This window comes from Globicephala melas, chromosome 3 (assembly GCF_963455315.2).
Source record: "Globicephala melas chromosome 3, mGloMel1.2, whole genome shotgun sequence".
NCBI classification, from domain to species: Eukaryota; Metazoa; Chordata; class Mammalia; order Artiodactyla; family Delphinidae; genus Globicephala; species Globicephala melas.
Window position 1 is genome coordinate 134,736,325 of NC_083316.1, and position 27,578 is coordinate 134,763,902.

The 27,578-nt window shown below is 39.1% G+C and overlaps 1 protein-coding gene across 3 annotated transcripts in view; it reads right to left on the reverse strand.

Moving 5' to 3' along the window:
• The window catches only part of RNF145 (ring finger protein 145), a 65,432-nt gene extending 38,541 nt beyond the window's left edge, over window positions 1-26,891 (reverse strand). Inside the window, exons 1-3 of one of the 3 annotated variants that reach the window (XM_030841253.3) lie at window positions 26,562-26,891; window positions 19,799-20,002; window positions 11,111-11,219 (exon numbers count right to left, since the gene is read on the reverse strand). In XM_030841253.3, coding sequence (XP_030697113.2) covers window positions 11,111-11,219; window positions 19,799-19,982 — 293 coding nt within the window. In that variant the 5' untranslated portion in view covers window positions 19,983-20,002; window positions 26,562-26,891. Of the gene's footprint in view, window positions 1-11,110; window positions 11,220-19,798; window positions 20,003-25,042; window positions 25,167-26,561 lie in introns of those variants that run through there. The other 2 variants (XM_060296556.2, XM_030841257.3) reach the window with 2 other exon arrangements.
• Window positions 26,892-27,578: the final 687 nt, after the last annotated feature.

Consider the following 27,578-nt stretch of genomic DNA (forward strand, 5'->3'; position numbering starts at 1 on the left):
CTTCTCTAGGCAGGAAACATAAGAGAAGAAAAAGACCTACAATAACAAACCCAAAACAATTAAGAAAGTGGTAATAGGAACATACATATCAATTATTACCTTAAATGTAAAGGGATTAAATTCTCCAACCAAAAGACACAGACTGGTTGAATGGATACAAAAACAAGATCCATACATATGCTGTCTACAAGAGACCCACTACAGACGTAGGGACATATATAGACTGAAAAAATGGAAATCAAAAGAAAGCTTGAGTAGTAATTCTCATATCAGACAAAACAGACTTTAAAATAAAGATGATTATAAGAGAAAAAGGACACTACATAATGATCAAGAGATCGATCCAAGAAGAAGATATAACAATTGTAAATATGCACTCAACAGAGGAGCACCTCAATACATATGGCAAATGCTAACAGCCATAAAAGGGGAAATTGACAGTAACACAATAATAGTAGAGGACTTTAACACCCCACTTTCACCAAACGACAGATCATCCAAAATCAAAATAAATAAGGAAACACAAGCGTTAAATGACACATTAAATAAGATGGACTTAATTGATATTTATAGGACATTCTATCCAAAAACAACAGAATACACTTCTCAAGTGGTCATGGAACATTCTCCAGGAAAGATCACATCTTGGGTCACAAATCAAGTCTTGCTACATGTAAGAAAACTGAAATCGTGTCAGGTATCTTTTCCGACCACAGAGCTGTGAGACTAAATATCAATTTCAGGAAAAAAAATCTGTAAAAAATACAAACACATGGAGGCTAAGCAATACACTACTAAATAACCAAGAGATCACTGAGGAAATCAAAAAATACCTAGAAACAAATGAAACTGAAAACACGATGACCCAACACCTATGGGATGCAGCAAAAGCAGTTCTAACAGGGAAGTTTATAGCAATACAATCTTACCTCAAGAAACAAGAAAAATCTCAAATAAACAACCTAACATTACAGCTAAAGCAATTAGAGAAAGAAGAACAAAAAAGAAAGCAGAAGGAAAGAAACCATAAAAACCAGATCAGAAATAAATGAAAAAGAGAAGAAGGAAACAATAGCAAAGATCAATAAAACTAAAAGCTGGTTCTTTGAGAAGATAAACAAAATTGAGAAACCAGACTCATCAAGAAAAAAAGGGAAAGACTCAAATCAACAGAATTATAAATGAAAAAGAAGTAACAACTGACACTGCAGAAATACAAAGGATCATGAGAGATTACTACAAGCAACTCTATGCCAATAAAACGGACAACCTGGAAGAAATGGACAAATTCTTAGAAAAGCACAACCTTCCGAGAATCAATCAGGAAGAAACAGGAAATATAAACAGAACGATCACAAGCACTGAAAACTGAGACTGTGATTAAAAATCTTCCAACAAACAAAAGCCCAGGACCAGATCGCTTCACAGTCAAATTCTATCAAACATTTAGAGAAGAGCTAACACCTATCTTTCTCAAACTCTTCCAAAATATAGCAGAGGGAGGAACACTCCCAAACTCATTTTGCAAGGCCACCATCACCCTAATACCAAAACCAGACAAACACGTCACAAAAAAAGAAAACTACAGGCCAATATCACTGATGAACATCGATGCCAAAATCCTCAACAAAATACTAGCAAACAGAACCCAACAGCACATTAAAAGGATCATACACCATGATCAAGTGGGGTTTACCCCAGGAAGGCAAGGATTCTTCAATATACGCAAATCAATCAATGTGATACACCATATTAACAAATTGAAGGAGAAAAACTATATGGTCATCTCAATAGATGCAGAAAAAGCTTTCGAAAAAATTCAACACCAATTTACGAGAAAAACCCTCCAGAAAGTAGGCATAGAGGGAACTTACCTCAACATAATAAAGGCCATATATGACAAGCCCACAGCCAACATCGTTCTCAAGGGTGAAAAACTGAAACCGTTTCCACTAAGATAAGGAACAAGACAAGGTTGCCCACTCTCACCACTATTATTCAACATAATTTTCGAAGTTTTAGCCACAGCAATCAGGGAAGAAAAAAAAATAAAAGGAATCCAAATCAGAAAAGAAGTAAAACTGTCACTGTTTGCAGATGACATGATACTATGCATAAAGAATCCTAAAGATGCAACCAGAAAACTACTAGAGCTAATCAATAAATTTGGTCAAGCAGCAGGATACAAAATTAATGCACAGAAATCTCTTGTATTTCTATACACTAATGATGGAAAATCTGAAAGAGAAATTAAGGAAACACTCCCATTTACCACTGCAACAAAAAGAATAAAATACCTACGAATAAACCTACCTAAGGAGACAAAAGACCTGTATGCAGAAAACTATAAGACACTGATGAAAGAAATTAAAGATGATACAAACAGATGGAGAGATATACCATGTTCTTGGATTGGAAGAATCTACATTGTGAAAATGACTATACCACCCAAAGCAATCTACAGATTCAATGCAATCCCTATCAAACTACCACTGGCATTTTTCACAGAACTAGAACAAAAAATTTCACAATTTGTATGGAAACACAAAAGACCCCGAACAGCCAAAGCAATCTTGAGAAAGAAAAACAGAGTTGGAGGAATCAGGCTCCCTGACTTCAGACGATACTACAAAGCTACAGCAATCAAGACAGTACAGTACTGGCACAAAAACAGAAACATAGATCAACAGGATAGAAAGCCCAGAAATAAACCCACACACATACGGTCACCTTATCTTTGATAAAGAAGGCAAGAATATACAATGGAGAAAAGACAATCTCTTCAATAAGTGGTACTGGGAAACTGGACACCTGTATGTAAAAGAATGAAATTAGAAGACTCCCTAACACCATACACAAAAATAAATTCAAAATGGATGAAAGACCTAAATGTAAGGCCAGACACTATAAAACTCTTAGAGGAAAACATAGGCAGAACATTCTATGACATAAATCACAGCAAGATCCTTTTGACCCATCTCCTAGAGAAATGGAAATAAAAACAAAAATAAATAAATGAGACCTAATGAAACTTTAAAGCTTTTGCACAGCAAAGGAAACCATAAACAAGATGAAAAGACAACCCTCAGAATCAGAGAAAATATTTGCAAACAAAGCAACTGACAAAGGGTTAATCTCCAAAATACACAAGCCGCTCATGCAGCTCAATATCGACAAAACAAACAATCCCATCCAAAAATGGGCAGAAGACCTAAACAGACATTTCTCCAAAGATATACAGATTGCCATCAAACACATGAAAGGATGCTCAACATCACTAATCATCAGAGAAATGCAAATCAAAACTACAATGAGGTATCACCTCATGCCGGTAAGAATGGGCATCATTAAAAAACCTACAAACAATAAATGCTGGAGAAGGTGTGGAGAAAAGGGAACCCTCTTGCACTGTTGGTGGGAATGTAAATTGATACAGCCACTATGGAGAACAGTATGGAGGTTCCCGAAGAAACTGAAAATAGAACTACCATATGACCCAGCAATCCCACTACTGGGCATATACCCTGAGAAACCATAATTCAAAAAGAGTCATGTACCACAATGTTCACTGCAGCTCTACTTACAATAGCCAGGACATGGAAGCAACGTAAGTGTCCATCAATAGATGACTGGATAAAGAAGACGTGGCACATATATACAATGGAATATTACTTAGCCATAAAATGAAATGAAATTGAGTTATTTGTAGTGAGGTGGATGGACCTAGAATCTGTCACACAGAATGAAGTAAGTCAGAAAGAGAAAAACAAATACTGCATGCTAACGCATATGTATGGAATTTCAGAAAGTGCTACTGATCAATCTAATGGCAGGGCAGGAATAAAGACGCAGATGTAGAGAACAGCCTTGAGGGCACTGGGTGGGGGAAGGGGAAGCTGGGATGAAGTGAGAGAGTAGCACTGACATACATACACTACCAAATGTAAAATAGATAGCTAGTGGGAAGCAGACGCATAGCACAGGGAGACCAGCTCCGTGCTTTGTGACCACCTAGAGCGGTGGGATTGGCAGGGTGGGAGGGAGAGCAAGAGGGAGGGGATATGGGGATACACATATATGTACAGCTGATTCACTTTGTTATACAGCAGAAACTAACCCAACATTGTAAAGCAATTATACTCCAATAAAGATGTTAAAAAAAAAAAAGACAAGAATGAAGTGTTCCACACTGAGTCTTCCTTTCATGAAGGATTTCTCTGTAGCATGCAATGCTGTTTGATAGCATTTTACCGGCAGTAGAACTTTTTTTTTTTCGGTACGCGGACCTCTCACTGCCGCGGCCTCCCCTGTTGCGGAGCACAGGCTCCGGACGCGCAGGCCCAGCGGCCATGGCTCACGGGCCCAGCCGCTCCGCAGCATGCGGGATCCTCTCGGCCCGGGGCACGAACCCGCATCCCCTGCATCAGCAGGCGGACTCCCAACCACTGTGCCACCAGGGAAGCCTGTAGAACTTCTTTCAAAATTAAAATCAATTCTTTCAAACCCTGTTGCTGCTTTATCAATTAAGTTTATGTAATATATAATATTCTAAATCCTTTGTTGTCATTTCAATACTCTTCACAGCATCTTCACCAGGAGTAGATTCCGTCTCAAGAAACCACTTTCTTTGCTCATTCATAGGAAGCTACAGTGCTTCAGTTTTTGTTGTTAGATTCCAGCAATTCAGTCACATCTGTAGGCTCAACTTCTAATTCTAGTTATCTTGCTATTTCTACCACAGCTGTAGTGACTACATCCACTGAAGACTTAAACCCCTCAAAGTCATCCATGAGGCTGGAATCATCCTCCAAACTCTTGTTAATGTTGATATTTTGACTTCTTCCCATGAATCACAAATGTTCTTACTGGCATGTAGAATGGTGAATTCCTTCCAAAAGGTTTTCAATTTACTTTGCCCAGATCCATCAGAGGAATCACTATCTTCAGCAGCTACAGCCTTATGAAATATATTTCTTAAATAAGTCTTGAAGATCAAAATCAAAATTACTCCTTGATCCATGGGCTGCAGAAAGGATGTTATATCAGCAGGCATGAAAACATTCAATTTTGTTATATATCTCTGACAGAGCTCTTAGGCAACCAAATGCATTGCCAATGATCAGTAATATTTTGAAAGGAATCTTTTTCTGAGCAGTAGGTCTCAACAGTGGGCTTAAAATATTCAGTAAACCATGCTGTCATCCAGGTTTTGTTATTCCATTTATAGAACACTGGCAGAGTAGATTTTAGCATAATTCTTAAGGGTCCTAGGGTTTTCATAATGGTCAATGAGCATCGGCTTCAACTTAAAGTCACCAGCTGCATTAGCCCCTAATAGAGTCAGCCTGTCACTTGAAGCTTTGAAGCCACTGACCTCTCTAGGTATAAAAGTTCTAGACTGCATCTTCTTCCTTATAAATATAACACTGCGTTGTCTACACTGAAAATCTGTTAAGTGTAGCCACCTTCATTAATGATCTTAGCTAGATCTTCTGGATAACTTTTTGCAGCTTCTACATCAGTACTTGCTGCTTAACCTTGTACTTTTATGTGATGAAGATGGTTTCTTTCCTTAAACCTCATGAACCAACATCTGCTAGCCTCAAACTTTTCTTGGGCAGCTTCCTCACCTCTCTCAGCCTTCAGGGAATTGAAGAGAATTAGGGCCGTGCTCTGGATTAGGCTTTGGTTTAAGGGAATGTTGTGGCTGGTTTGATCTTCTCTCCAGACCACTAAAACTTTCTCCATATCAGCAATAAAGCTGTTTAGCTTTCTTATCATTCATGTGTTCACTGAAGTAGCACTTTAATTTCCCTCAAGAACCCTTCCTTTATATTCACAACTGGGCTAAGTGTTTGGCACAAGAGGCCTAGCTTTCAGCCTATCTCAGCTTTCGACATGCCTTCCTCATTAAGTTTAATAATTTCTAGCTTTTGATTTAAAGTGAGACACATGACGCTTCCTTTACTTGAACACTTAAGAGACCACTGTAGGGTTATTAACTGGCCTAATTTCAATATTATTGTGTCTCAGGGAATAGGGAGGACCAAGAAGAGGGAGAGAGATGGGAAAAGGTCAGTCAGTGGAGCAGTCAGAACACAGAGCATTTTCTTAAGTTTGCCATCTTATATGGGTGCAGTTTGTGGTGACCTAAAATAATTACAATAGTAACATCAAAGGTCACTGATCATAGATCACCATAACAAATATAATTAATGAAAAAGCTTGAAACACTGCAAGAATTACCAAAATGTGACAGAATCATGAAGCATGAGCAAATGCTGTTAGAAAATTGGCACTGGGGCTTCCCTGGTGGTGCAGTGGTTGAGAATCTGCCTGCTAATGCAGGGGACATGGGCTCGAGCCCTGGTCTGAGAGGATCCCACATGCCACGGAGCAACTAGGCCCGTGAGCCACAACTAACTGAGCCTGTGCGTCTGGAGCCCGTGCTCCACAACAAGAGAGGCCACGAATAGTGAGAGGCCCACGCACTGCGATGAAGAGTGGCCTCCGCTTGCCGCAACTAGAGAAAGCCCTCGCACAGAAACGAAGACCCAACACAGCAAAAATAAAATTAATTAATAAACTCCTACCCCCAACATCTTCTTAAAAAAAATAAAGAAAGAAAAATGGTACTGATGGACTTGTTTGATGCAGGGTTGCCACAAACCTTCAATTTGTAAAAAAAACTGCAATATCTGCAAATCAAAGCGAACCCCAATAAAACAAGGTACGCCTGTACATGAATTAAAGCAAAGAGAGACCCAGCTTTTCAAGAGTTTATGAAACTTTCAATATAAGGAATACTTGCAAATGTCTTTTTCTACAGCCAATTTTTGACGTATCAAATTAATTATTTAAATTATCCAAGTATTGATTTTCCTTCTCAGGATCATACTACACTCTACCTTGATATAACTAGACTGGAGTGACTGCTGGAAAATATTTGCAAATCATTTAACTGAGAAGGCACTTGTATCTAGAATATATAAAGAATTCCTACAACTCAATTTTTTAAAAAAGACAACCCAATTAAATAATGGGCAAAGGATCTGAATAAACATTTCTCCAAGGAAAACTTACAAATGGTTAATGAACACGTGAAAACATGCTCAACATCACTAGCCATCAGAGAAATGCAAATCAAAAGCTCAATGAAATATCTCTCCACGCTTACTATGATGGCTATACTGAAAAAGACAGATATCAACAAGTATTAGCAAGGATGTGGTGAAACTGGAACACTCATACACTGCTGGTGGAAATGTAATAGTGCAGCCACTTTAGAAAATAGTCTGGTAGTTCCCCAAAAGTTTAAACATAGATACTATATGATCCAGCAATTCCACTCCAAGGTATATGCACCCCCCACACAAAAAGGACACCTACACAAAACCCACAAATGTTCATTCGTATCAGCCAAGTAGCAGAAACAACTCAAATGTCCATCAATGGATGAATGGATAAACAAAATGTGTTATATTCATACAACAAAATATGATATGGACAGTAAAATGAAGTAATGATACATGCTACAACATGGATGAACCTTGAAAACATGCTAAGTGAAAGAAGCTAGGCACAAAGGATCACATACTATACAATTCAATGTATACGAAATGTCCAGAATAAGCCAATCCATAAAGACAGAAAAAAGACTGACATGCATAGGGCTAGGGGAAGGGGATTGGTAGGAAATTGGAAGTGACTGCCGATGGATACAGGGTTCCTTTCTGGAGTGATAAAAATGTTCTAAAATTGTTTGGGGTGATGATTTACACAGTTCTGTGAACACATTCAAAACCATTGAGCTGTACACTTGAAACAGGAATGTGAATTATATCTTAATAAAGCTGTTACTTTTTTAAAAAGATACTTGTTCAGGAAGCTGCCACATGAAATATGAACCTTTATGCTTTTTAAACTAAAAAATTCAGCCTTAATAGTCTATAAATGAGACACCTTCAAGACACAAAATTTATTAAACGTGACATTTTATTAATAATTCAAGGATTAACACATCTTTGCTAATCTTTTTGAGATAGTACCATGTAGTGTAAATTATACTAAAAAGAGAAATACTAAAATATTCCATAACTTGAAATTTGTTAGTTTAACATCAAAACTAACTCCATAAGATAGGCATTGTCTTACTTTACAGTTTCGAAGAATCAACTTGCCAGGGTAACATATTTACTAAGTAGGGAAACTACTTCATATCCTACTGATTGTAAAACTAATTTTCTTTCCACTAACCATGCTATTTCCCTAACAGGACAGAACTAGGAATCCAAAAACCTGGATTCAAGTTAAAGTCTGGGATCATGCCTTCCTAGATGTTGGCCAATTTCAGTTTTTTCATCTGTAAATCTCAAAGGATTATAAGAAGGATCAAAATGAAATAAAAAACAAGAAATGTTTTTGCACACTGTAAAATTTTATTACAATTCTTTTTACTGTTTAAAATAAATATAAATTTTCTGATAATGAAAACAAACTTTAAATATTGGAAAAAACATTCCTATAAACTAAAAGTAAAACGTTGAAATTGGCAAAGAAAAATGGTTAGAAAAAGGCTTTCTTTATCTCTGACACTGTTAGGGTCCCCTTTATCCCTACATAACAGAATTTTGATCTCTCTAGAAAAGCCTGGATGATAATACTGCAGATAAAAATAGAGCTACAAGGTTTTAGCCATCACTACATCACTAAACCTCATGGAAACAAAAAAAACATAAGGGGAAAGTGCTGGTTCACTGTTCTTTCACCAGGAATTATAATAACATATAAAAATAACAATTTTAATAGCTCTACCTTCAACTTTCAGATTTCTTTGATTAATCATCAAAATCCTATCAACTCTAAAAAGCTAGCATTATATAGCTATACCATGGAATACCCTGCCATGAAAAAAAATCATTTTTTAAAGACTAACAACACAGGAAAATGCTCACAAAACATCGCTGCATAATAAAAGCAAGACATAAGGAAGTTAAAATTCACTGAGCACTATGATGCGTCAGAAATTTTTTTTTTGCGGTATGCGGGCCTCTCACTGTTGTGGCCTCTCCTGTTGTGGAGCACAGGCTCCGGACACGCAGGCTCAGCGGCCATGGCTCGCGGGCCCAGCCGCTCCGCAACATGTGGGATCTTCCCAGACCGGGGCACGAACCCATGTCCCCTGCATCGGCAGGCGGACTCTCAACCACTGCGCCACCAGGGAAGCCCTACATGCTTAATCCTAATGAATCTTTATAATAGCCCCTTAAAATATTATCAGCATTTTACAGGTGAAGAAACTGAGATGTACCTTTCTGATAAGTGACACTAAGGTTACAGAGCAGTAAATGAGAAACATGGATTTGAATCTATCCAATCCCCATCCGTTCTTCCAAAAGATATGTCATTCTTAGGTGCCCAAACACTCATTTTACACACTAAAATGGTGACTAAGGAGCCCATACTCTAACTACTGCATTATACTCCCTAGATACCATTTTTATTTAAAAATGAATAAGTTAAGATAGGTTAGTGTCTCCAGCTTGAGCTGAGATTCAGAAGTGTCTGGGTAAGGCCACAGGAACAGACTGTGTCAGGGTTTGGGGCTGGTGGTCCTGGAATGGGAAGGATATCCTGTTGTCTGAATCAGTGCTGGCCCTTGGACTCCTAGTCTAGGCTCTATGGAGAAAGATGCTGCAGGAAAAGGCTCAAGTTGGTCCTGTGAAGGAGGCTAAGAAACAGGGACATACTTGTGTGACACGAAATTAGAAAAGCCGAGAGTAAAGCAGCTTGATTTGAAACACTGTGACAATTACAAACACGCAGCACTGCTCTTGCAGCTCCATATTTTGCAATTCTGACATCCAAGAACATACCCTGGGCAAGGATAGCCGCAGAAGTTAAAGAGTAAGATGCCACCCTCCAGGTACCATTTTGAGCAGAGGAAATCAACCAGATAGGAACAGAGGAGAGGAATCTGAGAAGACTGAGTTTCTGGGAAATATTTGGGGGACTTCAGGAAATAACTAGATGAAATAAGGAAGATGGCGGTCCTGCTTCAGCAAGAGGGACCAAGAGTCAGTGACTGTTAGTAATTGTCACTCTTTTGTACCCAATGAAGTGGTGAAAAGTAAAAGGTATTAAAAAACTGGAAGGAAATAACAGAATCTTAACAGGTCTATCTCAGGGTGGCATAATTTCAGGTGATTGCTACTGCCTTTAAATTTTCTATATTTCCCAAAAACTGCCTACAGCGAACAGTATAATTTTATAATCAGGGGGAAAAAGGTTTTTTAAAAGTCAACCATTCAATTCTAGTAATACAAAAATGCTATTTCTAAGATTAAATTTCAAACGTACACCAAAATCTATGTTTCAAACCTCTAGAAAATTATATCTTGTTATATATGCAAAGTAACTGCCACTCTTCTTAGAACTGGGAGTACATTTTGTTACAGTTATACATTTCAATCAAAACAAAAGAAGTATTGTACCCACAAAACTTATTCTACCCCATTACATTTACTGTTAACAATATTAACAATTTTAATATTGTTTCAAAGTAAGAAGCTCATATTCATTGGTAGACCAGAGTCTTAAAATTTAGGACCAGCAGACCAAGACAAACAGACAATACTTCTAAAGAGGCAGAAGTTCTGAGCTATACAATTAACCTCATGAAATAATTTATATCAATCATCCACTATATACATGGTTGCACCTTACGCTGATAACTCATGCATCATAAACCAACTTCCTAAAATGATGACAGTAATGAAGTCCATAATTGTTAAATAGTTCCTATAGCCTGTCTTTGGATATTCTTTTCTCAGGTAATAAAGAAAAGCTCATGGGTATCTTTGTAAACATACCCTTAAGGTCCATTTCATAGTAAGACTGTTTGTAAAAGCAGAAAAAAATTTTGAGACATAATCCCAGCTATTAATCCTGTATGATAATATTCATTTAGAAAACAAGTATCAAAAATAAAAATCTGTTTTGGATACCTACCAAAGCCTCAGTTTCTTAACAGTGTTCATGAAAAGTATTTTACTGGTAAAGGAAAACTTTAAATTCAGTCATACATTTCAAAAATGGCTCACATTCTTACCTGGAGATTTGATGTCCAGCATAGAGGAGCAGGGCAGTCAAAACATATAAGTAAAGCTGAACCAGATGCTGCCTGGGCAAGGTTAGTAGCACAACACTTAAGATATAACCTGTAGGAGAAGTTAAGAGAAATACAAATAAAATTCGATTCTAATTTAGTCTTCCGGTTAATTACAATAATAAAAAGAGCTTGAAGTAAATTACTTCCCAATTAGGTTTCAACAACTTTGAGCTTTTTTACTTCACTACCAAAGCAAGTTTAGGACAGCAAAATCAGTATGGATTTTTCTATTAAAAATATAAAGCATTTTTCACTTCCTTTGTAGATTTTTCTACTTTATAATCACATATAACACCCAAAGGTACAAGAGGATTACTCCATCATCTACCTTTCCTTGTCTCCTTATTTCTTCTATGCCATTTCTCTCATTCTCTAGTCCAAGAAGAACTGAGTGTCTTACTGTCCCTCTCTATGACTGCGCCTTCTGTGACTCAGCTTTTATTTTTCCAACTCCGAAGGACCCTCTACCTCCTATATCTTCAATCATTCCCCTGACACCATCCTCACCTCTCTTTTCAAAGGATGTGCAGGGCTCTTCTCCCTAGTCTTAAAGAAAAACTTCTCTCCACAGATTTCTCCTTTTCCAGTTACCTATTTTTCTCATTCCACTGACAAATGTTATAAATTATCTGTACCAAAGCCTCTATTTTCTAACTATTATTCCCTCTTTACCCTTTACAATCTTAGATCCTCTACAAATCCCCTTTTCTTTTCTCTAAAGAAACTTGAAAGTCAACAATTACCTACTTGACAAATCTAAGACTCAAGTTTAATCCTTGTCCCAGCATCTGAAGCAACTGACCTCAAAACTTATTCTCTAGGGCTTCCCTGGTGGCGCAGTGGTTGAGAATCTGCCTGCCAACGCAGGGGACACGGGTTCGAGCCCTGGTCTGGGAAGATCCCAAATGCTGCGGAGCAACTGGGCCTGTGAGCCACAACTACTGAGCTGGCGCGTCTGGAGCTTGTGCTCTGAAACATGAGAGGCCGCGACAGTGAGAGGCCCACTCACCGCGATGAAGAGTGGCCCCCGCTTGCCAAAACTAGAGAAAGCCCTCACACAGAAACGAAGACCCAACACAGCCATAAATAAATAAATAAGCTTTCATTTAAAAAAAAAAAACAGAAAACTTATTCTCTGGCTCTGTGACGTGGATTTCCTTTTACTCTCTAAATCCTTCTCTCTACTTTCTTTTCACCCTCTCAAGTGAACATAGAAAATTTAGTTCCTGAACAACTTCTATTCTCTATATAAAGTATCTAGCTCAAAGAATCTATTTTCTTGTTTCAAATATACCATTCCAGATGACACGATAGTTCTGAGAACCCACTACATAAGCAAAAAACCTTTAATCATTTCCTATTCTAAGTAGACATCTCGTAGCTCATGATGCCTGAGATATACTCCACTTAAATGTCCTCATATACAATGAGTACAAATCCTCCTCCCTCAACAAGCTAGCTCACCTCACCCTCTTTCACTCTCCTAAATCCCATTCACTCTGACTCAAACCTGAGTCCCCTGTTATCACCCAGTCCCACTGAGTCTTCCTCAACAGATCTCTTACGTTACCCCTCCTTTCCAGACCCTATGCCCCATCTTAATCCGCTCTGTAATGTAATAATTTATTGATACTAATTGCTATTTTTCTTTGTCTCTTCCCATCCTTATCCATCCTATGCTTTGTTACCAGGGTAATATTCCCAAAACTATCACTTTCATTGACACAATCCTCTTGCTCTAAAACCTTCAAAAGTATTGAACCTCTCAGTGTAACATTCTATGTCTTGCAAAAATCTGATCCTAGTTTATTTTCCCCTTATGAATGAGTCTTTATTAGGGCACAGATGTCCCTTCTTAGCACCTAATGTCTCGCTCAGGCTGAATCGATCATACTTAAAGCTAAACAAACAGGAGTGGTGCTAGAGACTACAGACTTCCCACACATCCTAACTTCAAGAATAACCCAGCAGAAGCCAGAGATATATATTTCTATTTGCTTTTCACTTCTTAAAATAATTTCCCCAAAATAATTATGTTAATCCCTATCTCACAGGACCTTAGAAGTATTTAAAAGGATATTTATTATATCTAGCAAGCATTTTTACTGTTTGTGGCTGAAGGATTTTCTAATCAGTCTATTGCATGAAACGTTTCCTTAAATTCTTGACTTTTAATGAACTATCATTTTCCTTTCCATATATTATCTTTCCCTTCTCCAGCACATCTCATAAAATGAGCTCTAGATCATCTAGATCGAACATACTCATTTCATTCATTCTTTCAATTATTCAGTCATTCAACCAACATTATTATGTGTAAAGTATGATCCATATGCATTCCTAGACATGGAAAATCCAAAGAAAAAATAAAAAGATTCACAGTCTAGTGAAAAAACAAACAAGAACAAAAGTATGATACATTACTGGTGCTCTATTAAACAAAAATTAGAAGGGCTATGGTTAAGTGATTAAGTTTGACCTGGACCTCAAAGAATGAAACGATCTTTACTAGGCTAAGAAAAGGGGGAAACATTCTAAGAAAAAAGAACACAGCAGGTCCAAAAGCCATGAAAGCACGAAGGATATTTTCAGGAGACAGTAAATTCTATAGGCTAGACTAAATTCTGGTGTAAACAGAAAGAGTATTGGGAGGGTACTGGGAGATGATGCTGATAGAACTGGTGGCTAAAGCCTCAGTATAAAGACTAAAATATGATAATAAGGAGCTTAGCCTGGGCTAATGTTCTCAGATCCTTTAGATACCATTTTGGTGAGGTAAGAAAACAAAAAACAACAAAAACCCTATGGCTCACCTATACCCCCATTTTCACAATCCAGTGAAAAAATAATTCTGTGATAATAAAATATATCACACAAGAAGATTTTTGAGAGATTATGAATACTTATGCTGATATAAGAGCAGTAGGAATAAATCATCTGAACTACAATAAACAGTTGATCCTTGAACAATGCTGGGGTTAGGAGCACCAACCCCTCCCCCTCCTCTTCAGTAGAAAACCTGAGTGTAACTTTACAGTTGGCCCACCGTATCCACAGTTCCACACCCACGGATTTAACCAACTGTGGATCATGTAGTACTGTAGTACGTATCTATTGAAAAAATCCACATATAAGTGGACCTGCACAGTTCAAGGGTCAACTGTATACATAATCTAATTATTTGAAAAATACAAAACTACTGCTGATGCAAATAGGCATCACTATTCATGCTACAGGATTATCCAAACAGAACACAACAAACTAAATTGATAATGATGAAGCTAACCCAACAGTAATGCATAATTAAAAAGCAAGACTGGCAGTATTTAAAAATGATGACCTGCTTAAAATAACATTGATGAATCTTCCTAACAAAATATAGAAATTTCTGCTATTTAAAGGATTATTTTAGCAGTGGGGGAAAAAATGAGGACATGGAATAAAACAGTAGCTTTGAATATAGAGTTGGCAGGGTCAGCTATGAGATACATATTCAAATAGGTCTTAGTGGTGATCTACTGGTGAGTGGTTGAGAACAAGGAAGTGAAGATGGTTCTGATGTTTTTAGCTTAGATAATTGAGAGGATGGCTTTGCTATTAAGACAGGAAATACACAAGAAGGAAGAGGATTGAGTTGAAGTAAAGATGATGAGTTCAGTAATAAGTTGAGGTGTCTGTAGAATATTTAGGTGGAGATATCTAACGTTAGTTAGAAATTCATTTATTCAGCATCAGGCACTAGCTCAGTACTGGGAATACTGAGATAAAAGACAACCCCAATCCTACCTTAAAGGAGTTAACAATCTAGTTAGGAAGATAGATGAGCATATGGACCCTTAGAATTCAGCACAATAAGTGCTATGGTGGAGGTACGAACTGGATACCGTGGGATCAAAGAGGAGGAACACTACCATAGACTAAGGTGCTCAAAAAAGCTGTGAAAAATGTAGATAGAGATTTGTAGCCAAAACTATGTGAAATCACCCAAACAACAGAAGATGAAAATTAAACACAAATTCTGGAATATCAAGACTAAAGAAGTCCAAAGAAAAAAATACAGCAAAAGAGTCAGACGGAATGGTCAATAAGTTAGAAGAATCCAGAAATATTTTTAAGAAAGAGAAAGTGGTCAACAGCTTCACAAACATGGAAAGGTCTGCAGAATAGGGATATAAATGAAGTCTGAGTTTTACATGTTAGGTCACTAATGATTTTAGTGACTGCAGTTACAACAGAACTATTCTCACATCCACTCTTTCCTTTGCTATTGCTACCATGTTAGCTCTGGCTCTCATTACCTCTTGCCTAAAATCCTAATTGGTCTTCTTACCTCCAGTTTCTCCCCTCCCCAACCCATTACCCTATACAACATTGCCTAATCAATTTTAAGATGCAGCTCACCTGCTCTAAATTCCTTACTGACCCATCATTAGCTACCAGATTAAGCACAATACCTAACATCTGTATTCAGGGCTTTTCACAAATGGCCCCATTCTTCCTTTTCAATATTATTTCTATTCCCCTTTTTATATCTCATATGCTGCAAAACAGTTCTATAATTAACATTCCACCAATTACATCTGGACAGTCACTTTTCTTTGTTGTTCTCAGACAGAACCAACACTGGAAAGCTTCTAAGTTCAAAGGTACAATTATACTCCATAAGCACAAACATTAACACTGCTCACCTTGATTTTTAAGCTCTTAATAACAAACAATTAGAGGCTATAAAGGGGAAAAAAACTTATAATAGTAATAAAAAAGATAAAATACCTAGGAACAAACTTAACGATAAGCCTAAGATCTATATAAAGGAAACTTTAAAACACCCCAGAAGGACTCAGAAGAAATCTGAACATAGCAAGTCTCTCTGTGTTAAGGAAGAGTTAGCATCCTTAAGTTCTCTCTTCATCCTAACTTAAAATTTTAATAGTTTGCAATCTCAGCAAAGAGGTCAACAGGGTTGTTTTTGGAACAAGATTAGATAATTCTGAAGTTTACATAGAAAACTAATAATAACAAAAAAACTCAGAGAGGGAAATAAAGAAAAATGAAGAGACTAATTCTATCAGACAGTAAAATATAATCTAAATCCTCAATAATAAGAAACTAAAAAAACAGAAAAATGTTTAGAAATGGAATAAAACACACTGTACAAGCAGATAAATTCTAAGTGGAGCAAAAGACTTAAATGTAAAAACAAAAATAATGCAATAAAACATGACAATTCTTTATAAACTCAAAAACAGAAAAGGCTTTTTTAAATTGATTCAAAATCCTAAAGCTACAGAAAAAAAATGATAAATTCAATCACATAAAATAAATTCTGCATGTCAAAAAAATCTTAAGCAAAATCAAGAGAACTGAAATTGGAAAATATAATTCCAACTCATCACACAGGGTTTATTTCCCTTATACCAAACTCCCATGAATTGGTAAGAAAAGGCTAACAAACCCATAGAAAAGTGAGCAAGGGACATGTACTGACAACTCTCAGAGGAGGAAATACGTTTTTTTAAAACACGTGAATAAATTCAATCTCACTCATAAGAGAAATACAAATTAATACTACATTAAAAAACAACCATTTTTCACTTACTGAGCAGCCAAATACTAAAGTTTGATAACTCTGTTTTGATAAGGATGTAGGATTTCAGGAACTCTCATCCACCATTTGTGGAGGTACAAAATAGTAAAATCCTATGGAGAGCAGTATCAGTCAATAGTACAAATGTATATATACTCTTTAACTCCGCAGTTTCACTTCTAATAACTTATCCCAAGGCTATATTTGCACCTGTTGAAATGATGGCTATACAAAATTATTTAGTACAACACTGAATGAAACAGCAGAAGACAGAAGCTATCTAAAACGTCCTCCAATGAAGTAATTCGTGCAATAAATTACGGTACAGCCATACAAGGGTACTATGCCACTATGAAACAGAATTGGAGGGCTGGGGGGAGAGTGAGGCCTCAACAGTTAATCAGAATCTTAAGATTTGGCAGAACAGATAGTGTCAACGTAAAAAAACAGTAAATATCTAAAAACAGCAGTTATGGCTCTATGATACATCATTAAGTTAAAAGTTTCAGAAGAGTAGTATTATGCTATCATCTGTACTAAAAAGGGAAATATATACATTTGTACTTCTATATTATACTTACATTTATATACCAATATATCTTTATATTTACTTATACATGCATAAAAATATCCATAGAATTATACACAAGGAAATAAAAAGAGCTACTTGTTGGGACTCAAAGTGAGAACTTAGTGGATGAGGAACAGAGATAGGAGGAAGGCACTTTTCACTGTGTACCTTTTATGCTTTTTGGTTTATGAACCATAAACTACCAATTTAAAAAATTTATTTAAGGGTGAAATTCTGTAAACTGGAACATTACATGAACACTACATAATACTGACACAGAGGTTACTCTAACCAAAAAACTGTTCAAGCTGAAAATATCTACTCATGTAATCACTGAGCTTACTCCACCATACCATGTAATTAAATGTATTTAAGGAGGCTCAATTGGGGCGTCCCTGGTGGTGCAGTGGTTAAGAATCCGCCTGCCAATGCAGGGGACACGGGTTTGAGCCCTGGTCCAGGAAGACCCCACATGCCGTGGAGCAACTAAGCCCGTGTGTCACAACTACTGAGCCTGTGCACCTAGAGCCCGTGCTCCGCAACAGGAGAAGCCACCGCAATGAGAAGCCCGCGCATCGCAAGGGAAGAGTAGCCCCTGCTCTCCGCAATTAGGGAAACCCCACGGGCAGCAACGAAAAATAAATAAATAAATAAGAATAAAAGACGACTGAAAGCCTCCAAATTCTATCTGAATGAGGCTAAGCTTGTAAAAGTATTGATGTCTTTCCTTAAGGAGGGCAGAAATTCCAATGATCTGTCCTTTGTTTTTATTTGCATAAAACTGTATTTTTAAATAAATAAATAAATAATAAATTCTTAAAAAAAAAAAGAAGGCTCAGTTGAGTTCCCAAAGTTATAACCTGGTGAGTATGAACTACAACTGTACTAGGACCCATACAATTTCTGCAATTGATGTTTCTGGTTATTAGGCAGCTGTTTTTATAATAAATATTTCAATCTATTCAGAAATAATACATATGATAACCACATTTTTTTTTTTTTTTTTTTTTGCGGTACGCGAGCCTCTCACTGTTGTGGCCTCTCCCATTGTGGAGTACAGGCTCCGGACGCACAACCTCAGCGGCCATGGCTCACGGGCCCAGCCGCCCCGTGGCATATGGGATCCTCCCGGACCGGGGCACGAACCCGTGTCTCCTGCATTGGCAGGCGGACTCTAAACCACTGCGCCACCAGGGAAGCCCCGATAACCACATTTTTAAAACCACAGTACGAATTACTTTAGCTGATCAAGCTAAAACTCTAAGCCAAGTACCCAACTGTTCTACTACAGACTGGAATTATTTTCCATATATTGGCTAACATACAAGCCTTGAATAAAGGGCTGAGAATTAGTGTTTTGCAGCATAAAAGAACCTTCTCATTTCAGAGACTTTCCCAAGGTAGTGCCAACTAACAGAGATGAGTTTATTGTACCCAGATGTTCTGCCTCTCGTGCACTGTCTTTTCTACTGTACCATACTCCTTCCCACAATGGCTTACTTGGTAATCTCTTAGAGCTGTAAGGGGTTCTCAGGGCTAAGCTCTGAAACGCAGAAAGTTCTTTTATAGATTAAAATAAGTCTCATAGAGACAGGACAACCCTTAACAATTTTATAAAGATAACCTTCACAAATTTTAAAAAGATATACTTGCTGACAATTCTAATAATAAAAATATTAATAAAACCACTACAGTACATCATTCACACCACATCTTGAATTATAAAACAGCAATGTTAAATGAAAATATATTGTTACTATCATTACATATAAAACAAAAACTAACCTAAAAATTAAGAATCATGACTTTTATTCTAGATGGATTTTATCTGCTTCCTGCCTGTATCTCTTGACTTTAATTTCTTTAACCTTTAACTCTAATTTCTTTCCACATTATTTCTACCACTAACTCCAAATCATATCAATTATATTTCAAGGAGTACTTTAATATTATAATATCATTTTCCATATTTCATTTAACTGAAATGAATACTTTATCTTCAAATGATACTAATGTTTTAGAACAATAAAAATACTGCATTTTAAAAAGCTTACTTTCTGAATTACTACCAAACCCCAAAATAATGACAAATTAGAACAGGCCAAATGCCTGGAAAGGTATTTCCTGTTATTTATTTTATTCATATTAAAATCTAAAATGTTTTCTTCTATGTACATCAATTATATCTTATAAACCTAGAAGAAAAAAATAAATTAAAAAATAAAATGTTTTCTTCTGCCTTCTAGTTTCATACAGTAAAATCCAACACTATCTGTTTTCCTCTACCCCTAATAATTCATGTGCAGTTGTAAGACAAATAAGACTATAAACAAGATTCATACTCATCGACTATATTACTGTCATCTCAATGTAAAAGGACTTCATTTTACCCAAATTTAAGAATATTCAAAGACATAAAATAAATCAGAATGCTCACTAGAAGCTTAAGAAAGATGCTGTAGACACTTACCTACATAATGCATATTAAGAGCCAAATACTTATACTGGAAAAGAGGATTGTTATTGAGGCTACTCCTCTGGATCTGCTGGAAGAAGGAGCTGACATCCCATCTGTACAGGACATCCAACAGCATGATGCTTGGCACCCGCAGGGCCACATTTAACACTGCCTCCAGTTTCTCCTTTGCAGCCATGTTTTTTTCTTGGAGCAGACCTAAAATTCAGGAGATACAATATATAAAAATAAGTCACCTCAAATAGCTTTCAGATATCCTCTTATCAATCTAATGGATTCTCACATACTACACAAAAACTATGTTACAATGTAAAAAAAGCTCCTTAGACACATCTACTACTTCTAGATATTTAGGAAATAAGCTTTGTATTGTGTTTTCACATGGACTCTCTCAGGTCTGCTCAACTTTAAGACTCTGATGAAATGTTCAGACCTCAAAATGTGTTTATAAAAAGCTCCTGGGCTTCCCTGGTGGCGCAATGGTTAAGAATCCATCTGCCAATGCAGGGGACATGGGTTTGAGCCCTGGTCCAGGAAGATCCCACATGCCGCAGAGCAACTAAGCCCGTGCGCCACAACTCCTGACCTTGCGCACCACAACTCCTGACCCTGCGTGCCACAACTACTGAAGCCAGTGCTCCTAGAGCCCGTGCTCCATAACAAGAGAAGCCACCACAGCGAGAAGCCCGCGCGCCACAACAAAGAGCAGCCCTCGCTCGCCGCAACTAGAGAAAGACTGCACACAGCAACGAAGACCCAACGCAGCCAAAAATAAATAAATAAATAAATAAATCCCATAAGCTGCGCGGCATGGTCAAAAAAAAGCTCCTAATTCCAAATTTAGGCATTTAACAAAACACCCTATAAGAATACTGTAACCTTTGTCCAATTACCTTGAAAAGAAAAATTCACTCCTATAAAGATCTTTGAGATTTATGCAGCTTTTAAAAAAGAGGGCAAATTTTAAATAGTTATTACATGAAAAAGCCTAAGTTACTCAACAAGCATTTCATGATTGCACATTTAGCACACAGCTTCTCGTAGTCTATCCTTTTCCTTATTACTTAAAATCAAAACTGAAGTACTGAATTTACGTGATATAGATACAGTTCAGAGAACTCATGATATAGGTAAAGATAACATTATTTGCAATATTGTTTCCTTGAATCATTAAAATTAAATTCTTAGTCTGAAATTCCCACAATCTGCCTTCAAAGTAGGAAAAAGCTCATTAAATTCTTCCCCTGACACACCAACATGCTGGCACATGGAAGAAGTCAGGCACTGTGAGTCTGCAGCCTGTGTCTTTGCTTAGCTGTTGATTACTAGTGGTGGAATGGGGAGAAGAAAAAAAAAGAAAGGAAATGAAGGATCTCCCAGACAATCTACTATTTAAAAGGACAATTTGGCGTAATACTGCTTTATATGATACAGATGCAAATTAATCCAAGGAATTATAGACAAGAGAACAGAACAAACTAAAGTGGTAAAGGACAATTTTAGGACTAATGATAATTCTAGATTGTTGGCTCTGACAATATTCTTTTAAGAACTTTGCTGAGAAAGCAAAACACACTTCTAGCTTTGGCAGTAATTTCAGACATTACAGGACAAATGAAAACATTGATTTCTGAAGAAAATTATAGTGACAGATTGCTATGCTATGGTTAAATATTTGTCAGTATTTCCATTTCACCCTCTAATTTTCATAGCTTCCTAGCTCAGATAGCTGGGGGAAAAAAAGGCAGCTCAACTTAGCAAACGATTAATATAAGTTTTTCAATCACTTAAAAACTGATTTATTATATATCATTCCCACTACCCAAATGTTATGTATATCCTATCAATAATGTAGAATTAACATTTTTATAAATAAGAACTATAATTCTGATTACTTTAAAAGAACAAGACTGCTTTAATAATTTTCCTACATAAGAAAAAGATAATATTGTGAGAGAATCACAACCAAATAGCTGTGTCCTAAGGAGAAAAAAGCACTGAGAAATAAAATCTCTAATCAACATTTATTACAAATTATGCCATTTAGGAACCTAAATTTCTCAAAGCTCATGATATCATAAAGAAAAAAATATATATTCTGGGAAGAAATACACCAAAATATTCACATTAACATCCTTCCAACAGTGGCCCTGGCGTGGTTTTTATTTCCCTCTATCTTTTTCTGTTTGCCAAATGTTTCAGTATACCCATGTATTATTTGGTGGGGAGCAGCCAACTTGAAAAAATAAATTCTTGGTAAAAAGTGTAATGTAATGTGCCTAAGCTAACTAGATGACTTAAGGAAATACACAGAAAGTAACTACTTACTCTGGTGGTCAAACTGATAACTGAATGCACTCTTGGAGTTCATTTCAAAGTACACAAATGGGGCTTCCCTGGTGGCGCGGTGGTTGAGAGTCCGCCTGCCGATGCAGGGGACACAGGTCCGTGCCCCGGTCTGGGAAGATCCCACATGCCACGGAGCGGCTGGGCCCGTAAGCCGTGGCCGCTGAGCCTGTGCGTCCGGAGCCTGTGCTCCACAACGGGAGAGGCCACAGCGGTGAGAAGCCCGCGTACCGCAAAAAACAAAAACAAAATACACAAATGATAGATTTTTCTCACAAACCACCAGTCACCAGTGTGACTGGACCTAGGTAAAAATATCACTGACAGGCTTTATTCTATAATGGAAAAGTATTTTTCCATATTCTAGAATCCAATATAAATCACTACTGCTTTTGTAAGTAACAACAACAACAAAAAGAGACAATTACTGAGTTAATATTTGTGGTCCAGGACTTTGCTGGTGGCACAGTGGTTAAGAATCCACCTGCCAATGCAGGGGACACAGGTTTGAGCCCTAGTCTGGGAAGATCCCACATGGCACGGAGCAACTAAGCCCACGTGCCACAACTACTGAGCCTGCGCTCTAGAGCCCGCAAGCCACAACTGCTGAAGCCCGCAGCCCTAGAGACCATGCTCCGCAACAAGAGAAGCCACCGCAATGAGAAGCCTGCACACCGCAACAAAGAGTAGACCCCACTCATTGCAACTAGAGAAAGCCCGCGCGCAGCAACGAAGAGCCAACGCAGCCATAAATACATACATACATACATACATAAATTTTAAATATTCGTGGTCCATATGTATTTCATCTGACTTAGAGCCTTTGTACGTTTTTAATGTTTTCGTTAGTTTTAACTGTGCCCACTTCACTATTTATTGTAGCTCTTACAGGGGTAAAGAAAAAATTTAAACCAATCCTGCATTAGAAATCAAAATTTGAAATGCTAAGGAAAAAATCTCCCAGTTCTTACAGAGGACCATATTTCTATTACAAAAGGCCATTATCAGAATGGTATACATTCCCTCTTAATTATCACTACTTCTGCCTCACAAACAGAAGAATAAAAAGAAAATCTTGGGTTCCTAAAGCTATTGATACAGAAGAACGTCCAAGACAGATCCCTAAACTCTACTGCCTGCAGAGAACGAAATATCCCCTTTAATAACAAATATATTGCTTACTAAATGTTTCATTTATTTCTGTATATGAGTGATATTTCAGTACATCGCTGACAAACTGGCCATGTATAGGGAGGGACATGGAGGAAACAAATATAACACATAGAAAACCAAATCTAAAATGTTACCCACAAGAGCTGTGGAAACAAAAGAGGGGGGAAAAAAAACACATTTTGAACCTTTCTACAGCAGAAGTGCCACATGATAGGGTGGTGACCATCACAGATAAATACCATACACCACACTCCAGCACCACACACTAAACCAACACCTAAACAAAATGTTGAAATATATCTTACTTGCAGATACCTGAAATCACTCACACGTGCCAAATGACTAACTTAAAAACATGAAATAAAAATGGAGCCTTCTCTACTGGGGTAAAGAGATTATTATACCACTAAGATGTTTGGTTCAAGCCTAATTTATCTTTTTCTTAGATCTGTTAGTGCTAATGAGCATATTCTAAGTCAGAGGGAGCTCAAAATTCTCTTAAAACCAAAACAATACCAAATAAGCCTCAAAAATAAGCACAAGAGCTGAAGGCAAAGAAAATTCAAAGGCCTGACACTCTCTAAAGCCAAATACATAAGATACTTCCTGCCTTGTTCAGTTACGTACATTTTGCTTTCTGTGCATGATTTTTTTTTAACATCTTTATTGGAGTATAAGTGCTCCACAATGGTGCACCAGTTTCTGCTTTATATCAAAGTGAATCAGTTATACGTATACGCATATCCCCATATCTCCTCCCTCTTTCGTCTCTGTCCCACCCTCCCTATCCCACCCCTCTAGGAGGTCACAAATGTGCATGATTTTTAAATTTCCTCCTTGAAATGTGGAAAGAACTGGGAAAGTAACACTCCACCACACCATCTCAGAAAGTAATGAAAACTAAATGCGACTCATAGATGCTTTACACAGTAAAACAGCTTTAAAGAAAAAAATCCATCCTTTCTTTCCAATAACGGCAAAAAAAAAAAAGGCTCAACAAAAGCTAACCAAAAAGAGGACCAAACGATTTCATTAAATGACATTCCCAGGCTTGGAAGCAGCAAATTGCTACTTACAAACACAAGAATGCCCTGTACAAGTATAACATTGCACAGTTCATCCTTCATGTTTGTGGTTAGGAAACACAGGGGGCCTCATTCTACACTTCCCTGAAAACACTACATTTTGGTTTTGAATATGAAGAAATCAAACAAATCATCAACAATATGAAAAAACCTAAGTTTTTAAAGTCATAGCTCTTCTCATCTGCTGAAGAATTATGTTAAATAAGAAAAAGAAATGAAAATGTTATCTTACCCAAAAAATGAACAGAATTCACATCTCCTGGACAAAACAAAGAATGCCATATAATCCAATTTAAAATTATTCAGTAGAGTATTAGATAATTTAATGCCGAAAGTCTTTACACCTTTTTCCCTCAGCACAGAAGAAAAACTATCATTCATCATCAATCCCCTTTCTTTGTCCAATCCAATTTGAAAAACAAAACAAAATTCTACCATCAGCTAAAGCCAATCTTCAGAAAGACAGATTTTCTGGCTGTCCATATCCCTGAAAATGTCAGAGGGCAGAGCAAAAACCTAAAATCATAAGTAAACTCAGCCAAAAACTTAGATACCAGGGAGAAGAACGCACTTCTTACATAAGCATTAGCACACGTTTTAAATATAGCTGGTCCTCCCCACTCCCACTCATTGCTAGCTAACTTTGTATGTACCTGATTTCCACATAAACTACTAGCAATTCTGTGGTTTCTGGTCATCTCCAAATCGACAAAGATAGGGAGTCCACTCTGAATACAAGGGCCATCCTTCAACTTAAGCAGCCAGACAGGAAATAAAAACTGCTATCTCTGTCATTGGGCACTCAGCCTGGGTCATGACTGCAGCTCCGACAGCTCATCCTTTGGGCAGGATTCAAGATTCACCAGAACTGCACAGTCCGTATTTTAAAAAATAAAAAGACACACAGTCCCTCTCCTTTCCTTTCAAACTAGTTTCCTGTTTACTGCAGACTGAGATGCAAAGCCATCCATTAATCTTTGATGCCTTCTCACTGCAAAGCCCCCTTCCTCTCTCCCCGCACCTCCTCCCCCGCCCCCCACGCCTGCTGATCTCAGTTGCGTTTGAACTATAGTAACCCCAACCCAGCTCGCTGCAAAGCAGGCGCTGCCGCGGGGCTAAGGGATTACGTCCACAAAAACTCTGCCAGGAGAGAGGCCCGTGCCAGGGAGCTCCCCTCCTGTCTGGCCAAGGGTGCTGGCTCCGCCGCGCCACGCACCAAAAAGATTCTGAAGAAAGACACGGGCGAAGTTCTTCATCCCTGAACAGAAAGGGGACCCATTGATGAAGGAGGGCAAGGGTCTCGGGGTCCTTGGTTGGTAAAAGCATAAGTGGAGGGGGATGCAGAAAGGATGGCAAACGAGAGAGTAAGCGATGGGGACAAAAAGGGATGAGGACCCCTTTTACTGTAAAAAAAAGGACTGACAGACGCGATGCAGAGCAAATGGGTCCCCAATTGAAGAATGACTTGGCAGGCCTTTCCGCACCCCCAAACAACCTCAAACCGAATGAAAGGGGAGCAGCTGAGTTTGGGGCTGCGTAAACCGAAGAAGACTAGGGTGAAATAAAAGAGGGAGGGAAGCTTGTGAGCAAAGTGGACAAAAACGAAAAAGAAGGAAAGTTGGAAGTGGGAACTGTAAGAAAGGAGCTAGAAAGGAGCAGCTAGGAAAGGGGCAGCTCAGGAAGGGGCTTACAAAACGCCCCGAAATGGGGTACTGGAGAGGCGATGGGGGAGCGCTCGGAGTGAGGGCATCTTAGGAATGCCGGGGGAGATGAGAGATAGCTCCAGGAGGGTGGAGGGTGGAAACGCGGCAGACAAGGCCCGGGAGCCGGGAAAGGGGGCTCTAAGCTGGGCCCCGGGAGGGGAGGGCAGAGTCGGAGACAGCCTAAGGGGGGGCCAGGAGGACGGCGGGAGGGACTGGCGGTTGGGAGGGAGAGAGGGGCGCTGCGGGTGAAGAGGGGATGTGGACGCCGCCGAAGCTTGGGAGAAGAGGAGGGAGGCGAACGGGGGAAGGGGAGAAGGGGGAGAAGAGGACAGAGCGGGCGACTGGATGGGGGAAGGGAGGAGGGAAGGGGAAGCGGGGTAAGAGAGGATGTGGCATGCGGACCGGGCACCGGGATAGGAATGGGCCGGCCGGGGCGGAAGGCTCGGTCACCTCAGGCTGCGGCCTCCTTCCCCGCGGGGCAGCGCCGCCGGCGGACAGACGGACTCCGCAACTCCCCGGCTCTCTCGCCTGCCCTCCTCTTCTCCTCGGGCGGCGGCGGCGGGGGCCGGGACGGCGGGGCTCACAGCGGCGGCTCCTCCGCGCCAGGCCTTCGATGCAGCGTCTTGGGAGGCGGTGGCAGCGGCGGCGGCAGCGGCCCGACCCGTGCGGTCACCATCGTACGCGGCGGCAGGCGCTCGCGGGCCGAGCTCTTCAGCAGCCGGCGGCGGCCATAGCCTCTTTCGTTCACTCCTCCAGCCCCCGGCGCTCTGCGGCGGCTGTGGCCGGGCTCTCGCGGTCTGCGCCTGCGCGCGGCGCTGCCAGCGCGGCGCGCCCCTCCCTCGCACGGGCGCGCGCGCGCACACGCGGTCACTCGCAGTCTCTCTGGCCGGGTGGTTCCCGCGCCGCCTCCGGTAAGTGGGCGGGAGACACAAGCCTCCCGCAGCCCACACAGGCGGGCTCCCGCCGCAATGGAGACGCGTACCACGCCGACATCTGCACGCGCACTGTGACACGCGCCATTCTGACACGTGCTCTTTCACACTCCCCAAACATCAGGAGCCACACGCGCTCACACCTATACTTACCTGACAGGACCACGTGGGAGAGTTAGTTAGAAGGGTCGATCCTCACCCGATGCAGCCGCAGAGTAGCAATGATGCCAGAATTTTTTTTAACCCCCTTACTGACTGGCCTAGACTGTCAACTCCTTAGCGTCAGAGACCACAACTGTGATGGCTCAGCAGTGCCTAGCACAGAATAGGCGCTCAATAAACTTCTGTTGAATAAGTGAGTGGATGTATGAATAAATGAATTAGACCTATTCACTATCTGTAATTTTAAAATTCCGACCCCTTGGTTTAAAGAATTTGTTCAAAGAATTTTACTGTAGTATGAAATCAAGTAGTATGTGTTTGTCTTTTAGTCCACAGTTAAAAACAGATTAGTGTACACACCCCCTTCCCAAGG